The sequence below is a fragment of the Cupressus sempervirens genome, chromosome 2 (assembly GCF_028749045.1).
Source record: "Cupressus sempervirens isolate cs-2001-9-10 chromosome 2, ASM2874904v1, whole genome shotgun sequence".
Taxonomy (NCBI): Eukaryota; Viridiplantae; Streptophyta; class Pinopsida; order Cupressales; family Cupressaceae; genus Cupressus; species Cupressus sempervirens.
This window is the reverse complement of record NC_143119.1, coordinates 40,005,377-40,018,081: the sequence shown is the minus strand read 5'-3', so window position 1 is coordinate 40,018,081 and position 12,705 is coordinate 40,005,377. Positions and strand designations below refer to the sequence as shown.

At 35.0% G+C, this 12,705-nt stretch overlaps 1 protein-coding gene across 1 annotated transcript; it reads left to right on the top strand.

Moving 5' to 3' along the window:
- The first annotated feature begins 1,387 nt into the window (after positions 1–1,387).
- On the top strand, positions 1,388–9,663 carry LOC149570960 (uncharacterized). Its single transcript, XM_089812507.1, has 7 exons — positions 1,388–1,845; positions 8,009–8,089; positions 8,218–8,306; positions 8,496–8,570; positions 8,775–8,833; positions 8,948–9,013; positions 9,142–9,663. The coding sequence occupies exons 1-7, from the start codon at positions 1,723–1,725 to the stop codon at positions 9,318–9,320; spliced, it is 672 nt and encodes a 223-aa protein (XP_089668633.1). The 5' UTR covers positions 1,388–1,722; the 3' UTR covers positions 9,321–9,663.
- The last annotated feature ends 3,042 nt before the right edge of the window (positions 9,664–12,705 follow it).

Below are 12,705 nucleotides of genomic sequence, written 5' to 3'. Positions count from 1 at the left end.
TGTCTGCATTTGGGTTTGTGGCTTTGACACTAGTTTAGTATCCTTTTGTGAGGGTGTGAAGTCAAACATTGCAAAGTGAAAGCATGTCAAGAACAAATTTAGTCTTTATATCATTGTTACGATGAGCAGCTGATGTGAATTCATAAGTTTACTAGGGATAATACTAGATAAATACCACTAAAATTATTCATCTCTCCCTCTTCTCTAAATGCACATTTACCGCAAGAAATTGCCAGTCATACAATAACCTAAACTAGCATTTTGTTGCATTTGGGTTTGTGGCTTTGTTAGTAGTTTACTATCCTTTTGTGAGGGCCTTAAGTCATACATTACTAAGTAAAAGAATGTCAAGGATGAATTTAGTCTTCACATCATCATTACAATGATACACTGATGTGCATTCACAAGTTTAATAGGGCTAATACCAGAGTCATACCTCTAAAATTATTCATCTCTCCCTCTTATTTAACAACAAATCCACCATAGGAATTCATAGTCATACAAAAATACATGTAAATCATACCACTACATATCTGCTACATTTAACATTAATAAAAATGTAAGAGTCCCAAGTTGGTAAAGCAAGTATATCAATTCACCTTTACATTTATCCTAATACGACTATGTGCGACTTAGGCTGGGGTCCCATGGAAGGGAGCTTCCTATAAAATAGAGCGGAGGACGCTTGCTATTTTTTAGGGAATATTTTAAAGCTAGCGGTCCCATGATTTATGCTGTTCAAAATTATAGCTTCGAAATTTAAGGAAGATATGCATTTAAAATAAGCTGAAAATTTAAATTCCTTCTAAAATTACATTTTAATTAAAATCTAAAATTTAGATTATTAACAAATGGCAAAAAGTATTCCTAAGCTGGTGGGGCTATTTCCAGCCCCACCCCTTTTTCACCTGATTCCTAAAAATGTGGGGCTTCTACTTTTTAGGAGAAGATTCTAAATAATCTCGTAGCAAAATTATATTTTGCTTATGAGACCACCCACCTCCTAGAAAATAGAGCTTAAGCCCCCCTCACGGGACCGCACCCTTAGACTTGTTCCAAATCTCATCAACCTCATCAAACTGAATTAATTTCTTTTTAATTAATGAATTAAAATACACCTCTACAAATTCACATCACAGTTCTACAAATCCATTCCCTTCTTGCATGTCATGCTCATGAGAATGAGAAATTTGGACATTTAGAATAAAATAAAATAAAATGAAATAAAGAAGTATAAAATAATGTTTATAAATTTGATATACCGAGTAGTCTGAACCAGTACAGAAATTTAAAAAAAAAATGATGTACCACAAAATCCTATGTATGTGTCGAAAAGTTACAGACAAATTTCGCAGACAAATAAGTATATTCTTGTAAAAATACATACAAATAGACAGTTGGTTCGCTGGGGGCAGTGGAGCTCTTCCGTTACCAAGGAGTTCATCGGCGTGTCATACACATTCTCCAGATATATTACACGTCTATACCCCTAAAATAGAATTGACTTATCAGGGAAGCTTTGAGAAGGTTCCTCATAGTATTTGCATGGCGATTTCTTGAATTTTATTTGTGATTTGTTGTCGGGGAAGATAAAAGGACTGCTTTCTTTGGGTTTCCGTTTCATTTCTTATTTGCTTTTTCAATTACTCAAATGCCCACCTCAAATTGAGTATTCAGTTAGAGATTTAGTGCGAGTTCGAGGAGGAGGAAAATAGGGGAGTAATGGACAGATACCAGAGGGTGGAAAAGCCCAAGCCTGAGACTACAATCAATCAGAATGAAATCCGTGTTACAACTCAAGGGCTCATCAGGAATTACATTAGTTATGCATCCAGTCTTTTGCAGGTAGTTTGATTTCCGTTTATTTGTTATTTGGGGTAAAAATTTCTTGACGGTGGACAAAGGCATTTTGTTTGTGCCTCCATTTTTATTGATCTTGATGAATGGGGTATTTAAATTAATGCCAACGATTTGGGTTTGAGTGAGTTGAAGCTTTCAGGTTCTTTTTAATGTTTTCTTGATTCAGATTTCATGTGTTTGTTTGCGGGATTTAGCCCTTGTTGGTTGATCTTGAAAAGTAAGGCCTTGAATTTGACATTTTCTTTTTGGGGTGTCTGTCAATTATGAATTTCAGGTTGATTTATTTGTTCGATTCATCTTTTATAGTTGGTTTTGAACTTTTGTGGGAGCTTCCACAATTCTCCTCATTGATCTTCCACTAGATATTTATTATTTCGAATTACCTGAATTGTGTATCTCGGTTTCTTTTGATTGCTTCTTGATTCATCTCATATAGTTTACGAGTGAGGTTTCAGCATTTTTAATGATCCTTGCGTTGAAATTTACTTTTCGGGTGCGGCTTGAGTTATGCATTTCAATTTTTCTTAAAATCTTTCTTGATTCAATTCAGATAGTTTTTTTGTGTGTCTTGTGTTAATCATGGATTTTGGGTTTCGGGTTCATTTGTTTTAGCATTACGACCTTTGTAATTTGGCGTTCCATGTGTAGGAGTTCTTCTGTTTGGGATGTAATTCAGGTATCAGTTTGTCCTCTGTGTGACAGTCAAGATGTGAGGCTACATTAACTTGTGTCACCATTTTGTGAGATTTCTGTTGTGGGTTTCCTATGAATTTGGATTTCAAGTTTTTTGCTGTGTTTTATGGGTTTTGGTATCTCTTTCCTATTAGTTGTGCTTCTGGTTGCGATGGCTTTTAGGATTCAGTTCAGGCCTTGATCTGGTGATCACAATTTTATTTTTTATTGATTTATCTTCCACTAATAATAAAGAGCTGTAAATTTTTATTGATTTTACGAGTTGCATTCAAATATATAAAATAAGCATTTTTTTTTCTACTAATACGGAATGCGGATATTTTATGCGTCTTATTGTAAAAATTTCTCTATCTTTTACCTGAACACATAATTTGTAGGACTTGCTTATGATTGTGGAGTATAGCATAGGAATTACCTTGGTAAGGCTACCTTTCTTTTTGAGTTTTGCTAAACAAGTATAATCCTTTCTGTTTCTTCGCTCTTAACCAAAACAATTGGCATGCGGGAATGTTACAGAGGTTTTCTTGCCTAGTTTACATAAAGTTCCCTATTTTGTGGGTTATAGTATTTTGCTAACTCGGTAAAATTGTTAATCCTCTTTTTTGATGTCGATTGTTATGAGTTATAAGATATGGTTGACAAATACCATGTAAAATTAGTTTTTCGGATTTGTTGTTCTTCATTTATATTATCCTCTTATTTCTAGTCTTGTATGGTGCTTTATTTTTAATAAAGTCTTCTACAGCTATCTAGTTTGTATGACTCAATTTTATTTTTACTGTAATGTTTAATGACCTAAAAGCTTTCTTGTTTGGATTGGCATAGGTTGTCATGGTGTGGAAACAATCCCACTTTCTAATGAGAGTTGAAAGTTGCCAGCTGAATTCAGCTTTCCCAATTTAACAATAGTAGTAATAGTAGGAAATTGTCTTTTTTGGCTATCATACAATTATGGACTGCAGGTTATCTTACTCCTCAGTCAGAGTCTTTCTTGATGGATATCTCATAGATCATTTTTTGTTTGTTATGGAGTCTCTAAAGATTATGGGTACCTTGATAACGAACCTTGTTCAGCAGTTAAGCATATTTAGGATTTGAAGTGCCACGATAATGCGGACATATTATCTGATGATTTTTGCGCTTATCACTTGATTGCATTAAGCCAGATCTATAAGATTTCCACAATCCATTAACATGAGTTAAAATTTTCTGGATTTGATAAATAACTTCACTCAATCAAATCCAGAAAATTTTAACTCATGCATTAAGCCATTCCTGATTCTTGATGCCAGGTCATTTTGGGTTTATCAATTTTGAATGGATTATATTTAATGATTCTTGACCAGTACGCTTAAGTTGGAAAGGGTTATCAATTAGTCTATTTATAGGTCGATCTGTTTTCTTGGATTTCTAGAACAGACTTTTACATTTTCATCTTTTATTGGGACTTTTCTTATTTGGCTTGGCCTTGTTGGGTTTCTTTATCAATTATATTTCACAGGATTTAACCTCATGCTTGCGTTTTGCAAGCAAGACATGAAAACCTTGGACAATAGTGCATGCCCAATTTTAACAACATTAATAGTTAAGACCTTCAGATCTTTAGCACATGTTAGTATTTTTTTTCTAAATCCTCTGGACAATACCGTATAGATTTCTATTGTTTCAGGATAACATAAGCAATAGAATTGTACAGATACTTTTGGTTATCTATCATCTCCTGATAGTATCACTGCTTTTAGAATTGGCTTGTTGAGTGGAAATTAATATTGAGTCCTATGGAAAGCAAAACCAAATATTCCCCAATAACATATCTTTCCACGAATAAAAAAAGCTCTCACGCAGTCAAGAAATCTTGGTTAACCACAAATCAATTTTGCAAACATAATAGAATATTTCCCAAATGCTTAATCTCTTAGGCAAAGTATTTGTCTAATCTGGAGATTTTACACCAGGTAGGAAAAATAAGCAGAAGGAGCAATTTATTTAATGTATCATGAATATCACTGGAAATGCTTTTGGGCAAGTAATGGCACTGATTTTAGACATCACCAATATTTTTGCTGCTATAACATGGATTAGCTGTGTCATTTTTTTAAACAGCATTTGGGGTCCCATGATCTCTCCTCTCTTGTCCAATATCCTAATGATGGATCAAAGAGTATGATCCTGAATGTTGATTAAAAAAATTGACACAGTTGATCCAGAAGCCTTCAAGCAACATCATTATGGACTGTGGAAACTTAATGTCTTTGATTGGTATAATGCTATTTTTACATTTTTATAATTTTATTTAGGTTGGATAATAAAAGCTTAAGTGGAAATTAGTGGGAGTGCAGTAATAGTAAACACACTCAAAGAAAGAGGTGGAAAAGGATCTCTGCTTTTGGGATTGCCTTGGTCCCCACCAAGGAAACAATACAAGACGGGCTCCAAAGTCATTAAGTTTTTGGAATCAAATCTAGAAGTAGCATTTAGAAAAAGATATAACTAGTTTTTCCAATCTTATGGTTTACTTACTTTGTGGATGATAGCAGATATAATTGCTTCTGTCCTTCAATTTTATTGCTGCTTTGATTTATCTGTTTTTGTCCCAATGCTGCAGAAATTTATTATTGCTTCTGCTTCTTCAACCTCCTCTCTGAATTTCTTTTCCTTTAGCTTATATAACGTGTTTTACCATTCTACTAGTACTTTTGCTAGTCTATCTAAACGTTTTTTTAATATCTCATGTGTGTTTTTCAAAATTGGTAATGTGCATCACATGTTTACGCTAACGACTTAATTTTAAGTATTTCTACTCTACTGTTTCTTTACTTGTGATCTCTTTTCATTGAATGTTAGCTCTCTACCAAGTACAATGACTATATTATAATTTGCGAGAAACAAATCACAACCCTAAAAATTTTGCTCGTTACAAGAAGGTGTTGAGTGACAGTTTTGCTTGGCACTAATAGATGCCGAGAGACACGCAATGGGTGCCGAGTAAGCTCGGCACAAGAGGAAGCTGAGTAACTCGGCACAAAGGGTCAACTCTGCAATAGTATATGCCGAGTGAGCTCAAGAACAAGAGATGTCGAGTGAGCTCAGTCACCTCTACAAGGTGAAGCTCGGCAACAAGGTATGTTGAGTGAGCTCAGCACAAACCGCAAAGATAGAACTCAGTCAAAGACTAGACTGAGTGAGTAGTATACCAAACTGCCATTAAAATGCAGAGAGTCGAAGGATGACGATTTTAACTATGAACTTCTTAAATGCAAAATACTATGTAGTGATAAATAGAAGAAGAACAATAGATTGTCAAGTATGCTTGCTTGCTTTCTATTCAAATATGATAAAACTATTACAAAATTTGGGAGCATTCAGCTTCAACCAGAAAACCCTAAAATCTTCAAACTAATAAGACTTAGAACTTAAAACTTAAAACTTACAACTCTAATGGCTGCATACAACAATGAATGGAGCAATCATTGCTTCACAGGTCGAATCAATACAAACTTATAGAATAACCAAAAGGATCCAACACGTGCAATTGCAAACATGAAACTGGAACTTCCTTTTGTCTTCTGACTTGATCTGCTAATCAACTTCCTTCTCTGCTATGTGCTCTTGCACTTCTCTGCTCTGCAATTGATCCAAAAAACTTTGCATTACTCGAATGAATCAGATTCATTTCTTTTGTCTCTTGCCAAAAACGTTTTCCCTCTGATTTTGAATTTGAACTCACCTACCGTGCATTAATGTTTTTGACCATTCTGCAAACCGTCAGGGTGGTAGGTGGGCATTTGGCTCCAGGGGCAAACCTACTACATTAAATATTTCAACATAATTAAGCAATCGCACTTTCTTTATCAATCTTATTTGTTCCTCATGGGCCTATTTTAGTAATTTTTTTGACATCAATATAATCTTAAAAATGCAACATTCTATCAAGAAATGTTTGTTGGAATTACAAGTGGAAAGGTAAACTTCTGGGGTGGGGGTGAATCAAGAGTTTAAATTTGGATCCATAAAACTTTCACCATTCATACATCACATGCGTTAACATACTAAAATAACATGTAAAGTAAATGCATCTAAAACATGTAAGCAATTGAATACACACACTTGACACTAGATATGATTACCCATAAACCTTCAAAATGAGAATGTAAAACTGGAGTGGGGATGACACCCACAAATCTTCACTACTACAGCAATAAAGTTTAGCCAATTAAGGTTACAATGGTTTGACCATGAATCATGATCTGCCCTATGAAAAGCTTGCCCTGTTAAAGGCTTACAAAGATTGTTAAATCCCACCTTGTTAGAGGATTTCAACACTTTGTTAGAAGTGTGCCTGATTAAAGGACTTCAGAACGCTCACTTGGAATGTCACCTTGTTAAAGGATTTGGTAAGGCCTGCTAGGACCACTTTGCCTAAGAGATTTAATTGAAATCACCTGTCAAAATGTCTTAGCATAGATCTTGCGGTTGGCACTTGCTTGCCTGATAATAGATCACCTTTATCCAATCTCTGATTAATCCTTCACAATCTCATGTAACCATGTTGTATCCTCTATCCTCTGTTCTTCACTTAACTGATTCTGCAATTCACTCTCACTGCTAAGTCACCTTGAATGCTCTGCAGCTGTCTTGTTCGCTCTTTCAATTTGATCATTCACCCCTTCACACTGCTCATAACTCTCTTCTCTCTCATAAAAAGTTTAGGGCATTGTCCTCCTTAAGAAGACTGAGGTGGCTTAGTTTTAGGTATGAATCTATGGCTGAGATTCATTCATTTTGCTGCTTAAACCTTCCCATTTTCTGATTGGCTGCATGTAATTGGATAGGGAATATGCATGTAGATTCGCCCTTATCTCTAAAGAATCGAAATCTAACCTTATGTCGGCTAAAAAACGGTTTACATAGTTGTTTGTGCCATAACAAACAAATATGTCCAATTTGTGTTACTCGGCATATGTAGTTACTGATGCTCGGCATACACTGTAATACTACTTTTGGCTCGGCACTTGAACTGCTCAGCATCTACTGTTCACTCGGCACTTGAATCACTTGGCATGGTCTATCTGCTCGGCACTTGAGTGACTCGGCACATGAGTGACTCGGTACTCATTGCAACTCGGCATGGTCTTGTATTTACATATTATACTCGGCATGCATTACTAGTTTGGCATGAACTAAGTAAATGTCTTAAGTGTCTTGACACTCAATTGTCAAAAGTTAAAACCAATCTGAGATTAACAACGTTGTCACTTTATCTTGTGAATAAGATCTTGTTGGTTTTGTTGTCCTTCCTTCTTGTGCAGTGCAAGTATTTTGAATTCACCTTGTAACCACAGATCGAGACGATGCATGAACTTTGCTATATAAACCTGGTTTTAGTTTTTATTTTCTTTTCAATTGTGGAATAAACTATAGTTTTCTATTTGAACTTTTTATATTTTGTTTTCAGGATAAGACAACCCCAGAAATTGTTTTGAAGGCAATGGGCCAAGCTATTAGCAAGGTTGTAGCCATTGCAGAAATAATTAAGGTAAGCTATTCATTTCTCCTAATGGCCAAGCTTGCTTCTTATATTTAAGAAGCTGAAAGTTGAGTTACTTAAGCAGTATAGAGTTGTCCAAGTGGCTCCTGTGTAATCTTAAATGGTTGACCTTGCAGCGAAGAGTGCCAGGTTTGCATCAGATCACCTCAATCAGTTCTACTAGCATAACAGATGTGTGGGAACCAATTGAAGAGGGATTGCTTCCGTAAGGATTATTTATATGTTTTTTGATTCCATACATGCTTTTATCGTATGATTTTCTTAAAAAGAAAAAACAGTAAACTGATGTGTAAGCTGGATCTCAAAACCTGATAAGAGGAGGTGAGATGAAAATATTATATTTCTGCTTTTTGCTGGTTGGTGTGGTAACTTGTTGATTATTCCTATGCTTTAGCTTGGAGACAACAAGGCATGTTTCAATGATCACAATTACTCTCTCAACCAAGGAGCTTGATACTACTGCAACAGGGTATGATATAAGGTTTTAGATCTAATATGCTCAGTATCAACTAAAGTCGCAAAATTAAGAATTAGTGCCATCATATGATTTCCACATTCCTTGAATTTTATATAACTAACCACATATTGAATTGAATTGTTAATTTCCTGTTGGTTTGCACAATATGACATCTATCAACAGTTCATAAATGTCTTTGGATTCCCCTGATTACAGATACCAGGCTCCATTGCCTTCTGATCAAACCAAATTCAAAGCAACTGTTGGCATTGGAGGTGAGGTTTTTGACAGCTTTTACCATGCAGATCATTTGATCTATGTTTCTTTCTTCCCATCTGTATATTAAGAAATGCTAATTGTAGAATGAGTGTTCATATAATGTATCTCAGGAGGTAGAGGCAGAGGTCAAGGAAGAGGAAGAGGAGGAGGAAGAGGAAGAGGAAGAGGAAGATCGGGTATGAATATAAGTTAGTGGTTCTTGAATATAAATTTTAGACTTTTTGTAAAACACCTGGTCTCAAAATTAAAATTTTTGTGACTGCCAACAAAAAGATAATTTTACTTTTTTATCTGTTTATTATAGAAAATGGCGGTTACTATGATAATGAACCCAACTATGGAGGTTACTACAATGGAGGGGGATGGTATGTGGGATGGGGTCGTGGTAGAGGACGTGGAGTATTTCGTGGGCGTGGAAGAGGCCGTGGCAGGGGAAGAAGAGGAAGGGGCAGAGGAGCTGCAGTGATCGAGGCAGAAGCCTGAACTGCTAGCCCTGTGCCTCATTATTTCACTTAAAGATCTGTTGAGTTTTATGTTCAAATTTCATAGAAGGGTGGAATGCTATTTGGAGATCCGTACTGAGAATAATAGCTTGGCTACTTTATCAGATTTCATCTATGTGTCGATGTTGTAATTTGTGAGGTGTCGAATGGTTTGGTTGCATAGGATTTGATTTCATGGAGACCTTTGTCAAAGGTTCCAGGGTCACATGTTCATGGGAAATTTTGTCAAACGTAGTAGTATATAGTTTTACTGAATTCACAACACTATTCTTTATTCTTCTTCATGTATATATGTTACATAAAAGAAACAAATTTTTGTGTGAGGTGTTCTTGAGATATGTATATATTGTTGAGAAAGATGATCCATGGAATTTAGATGTGTAATATATCTGTTATCTTTCCATTTTACTAGATCCTATATTTTCTCACAGCAAAATCCTCTTAAATATGAAGGCACATGTTGCCCTTGATCTTACCCCAAGCTTATGGCCCATCCTCAAATTTCGGAGTGCCGTGGATACTTCAAAGGTGGGATGGCTTAGGCCAATGTCCTTCATCAGTGATCGGATCATGTTTATTTTGTAAGATATGCAGAATGTCATTTATCTAGGGAATGGGAATTAGTTTTTAAAGAAAGACCCTTTATTTGAGTGGTCTATTGTGAATTGAGCACAGTGGAACTTGGAAGTTCCTGTTTCTGTAGCTGAACAAGAGAGGCATAGGTTGGCAATAACTTGACGTACATTGATAGCGCATGAAAGAATATGATTAAGTGACCTCTTGTTTTATGAGATATGAGGGATGTACTTCTGGATTAGATTATGTGATATACTTTTTCATCAATGTTTTGAATGTTTTGAATCACACACTCAGTGACAGTGATCCATCATCAAGATGAGAAGAGTTGGAGGAGATAAAAAATAGTAGTGACAGTGATCCATCATCAAGATGAGAAGAGTTGGAGGAGATAAAAAATAGTAGTTGCAGACCCAACATAGGATAAATAAGAATAAATAAATATGATTAAGTGATCTCTTGTCTTCATTGTTTTTTATCTCCATTTTCTATTTCCATTTTCTTTTGGTGGGTAATTCGTAAACATCTTTTCATTGTTTTTTGATCTCGTTTTTTATCTCCGTTTTCTTTTGGCAGCTAATTAGTAAACATCTTTTCACTATGAAACTTTAGAAACGAATATTCTTGATATTCTAGAAAATTGTTATAATTGCTTTCTACAAACCAGATTATGCAGGCTTACCCCTGCAGCAGCAGTCACTATCGTTCTAGCAGCAACAGCAGATATATTTTTCCAGAATAACAAGGGGAAGTTTAATTGATCCATAAAATAGAATTCAATTCAACATAGAATAACTTGCATGACAACTTAAAAAGGGAGTTATTGCATGGCTCTCTGGAGGGGCTCTCTGCATGGCTCTCTGGAGGGGAGTTATTGATTGACTTATCTGAGAATGGTGATTGTGAGAGCGGTGAGAACATATTCAAGCTGTTTGTAGCTCCAGAAGTATTGCTAGTGTAATTGTAATACAATAATCAATTGCCTTTTGGCATGCCTTTATATTTATTACTGAATAACACAAGTTCAAGTTCAAATTATGACCGGGGACAACTGGAAATCTACCTTTTACTAAATGTGCTTTTTGTGAACATATTGGAGATAATGTAATACAGAGTATCAATACTCCTGATGAGCACGTCAACTACTGCCAGCTCTGGATTCACTTTCCACCGGGTGTCAAAACATTCAATTTTAGAGTAAACCAATTTTGACATATGAGTTTGTAATGGCACAAACACTTATGCAAATCATTTTAGCCGACTTCTATGCGACATTTAAAGATTGTAGAGACATATAAGGAGTAGATTACACATTTTGTCAAAAGGCACTAATCCCAAGAAAAGTAGATTAACTAATCAAAAAATTGGGAAGGTAAAACAATAAAAGGATTAATTATGGATCATTGATTAAGATCTAGAACTTTCTACAATTATCTTAAAACTACAAAAGGATTAATTATGGATCATTGATTAAGATCTAGAACTTTTTACGATTATCTATTTAAGAAGGGTTATAACCCTAAATGAAAAAAAAAAAAAAAGTGTGAAGGAGAGAGAAGCTAAAGACAGAGCAAGGGATGCTAAGTTAGAAAGGAGATCAGACAGAGCAACCTAACAGTGAAGGAGAGAACATAATATATTAGATAAGGAGATTAAATTGAGATATTGAAAAGAGGAGATCTCTAAACAACTTTTAGAGAAAATCGAAGGATGATGTATTAAATTAGTTTTGACAGATTGAGTTAGGGAAAAATTGTTGGTGTAATTAAATATTCACTAATTATACTTAAGCTTACTTAGGATAATGCATTGCATAGTAGTTTGTGATTGAGACACTTGAGAGTTTGCACTTCAATTAAACACATGGTGTAGGAGAATTCCACTCTGGGTGGTCATAGTTGTTATCTCATTCCACCTTTAGTGTACTTGTCACATTATCATCCTCATCATCACACATACTTCATTGCGTAATGGAGGATGATCCACCTTTCGTGGACATGTGATTCCACCTTGTGTGGGTGATAGCTTATCTTCTCCTTATCATTGTCTCTTATCACCTCTCCTACATAAGGAGCCTATCATGTACACCCCTAAATCAAAATTTGTTTCATCCAAATTGGACATCTAAGGCCAAATCTACAGCCATTTGATTTTTGAAGATGCGGTAGCACAAATTCAGAAAAAATAATTTCAAAGGCAATTTTATCTTCCTCATACAGACTCCTTTTTCTAAGCAATTTTTTTATTTTGGAGTATAATTTCACAATCTACATAGTGGCGCAGGTAATTTCAAATCTCTGTCTCTGAATCTTTTGGAAAATCACAAATCTCATTTTTTGCAACTTTTCAGGCTTTGTTTGGGCACATCCGGTAATATTTTTAGGTGCAATTTTTTTTGAAAGTGCATGATTTTTATTTTCTTTCCAGATCTGTACTCAGATTTTTAGTGATTTGGAGTGGACATATCACTTTCAAAAATAGGTCTTTTTTGGCTATATTTGCACTTGTTGAATACTTGGATTTCAATTTTCTTAATTGAATCAATAATTTGAAGGATTTATCAGCTTATTTCAATCATCATTTGATTTCATTATGTATTTTTCTAAAGTCCCATTGTTCACTCCATATAACTATCATGAATGAAAAAAAGCAGTTTCTAATTAGTTGATGAGTATTGCATTGCTTAGAATGATTATTGGACAGGATCTAGAACCAACTATAGGTGTTGCAGAAAGAAGGAAATGGTTTGATAGAAGGGATAAAACATTTGGCTCTCTTAGATCTACCAT

Excerpts from the sequence above, each read along its gene's own strand:
- LOC149570960 (XM_089812507.1), top strand. The coding sequence starts at position 1,723 with ATGGACAGATACCAGAGGGTGGAAAAGCCCAAGCCTGAGACTACAATC. Across the intron at positions 8,307-8,495 it reads ATTGAAGAGGGATTGCTTCC|CTTGGAGACAACAAGGCATG; the intron begins GTAAGGATTATT and ends CCTATGCTTTAG. Across the intron at positions 9,014-9,141 it reads AAGAGGAAGAGGAAGATCGG|AAAATGGCGGTTACTATGAT; the intron begins GTATGAATATAA and ends TGTTTATTATAG.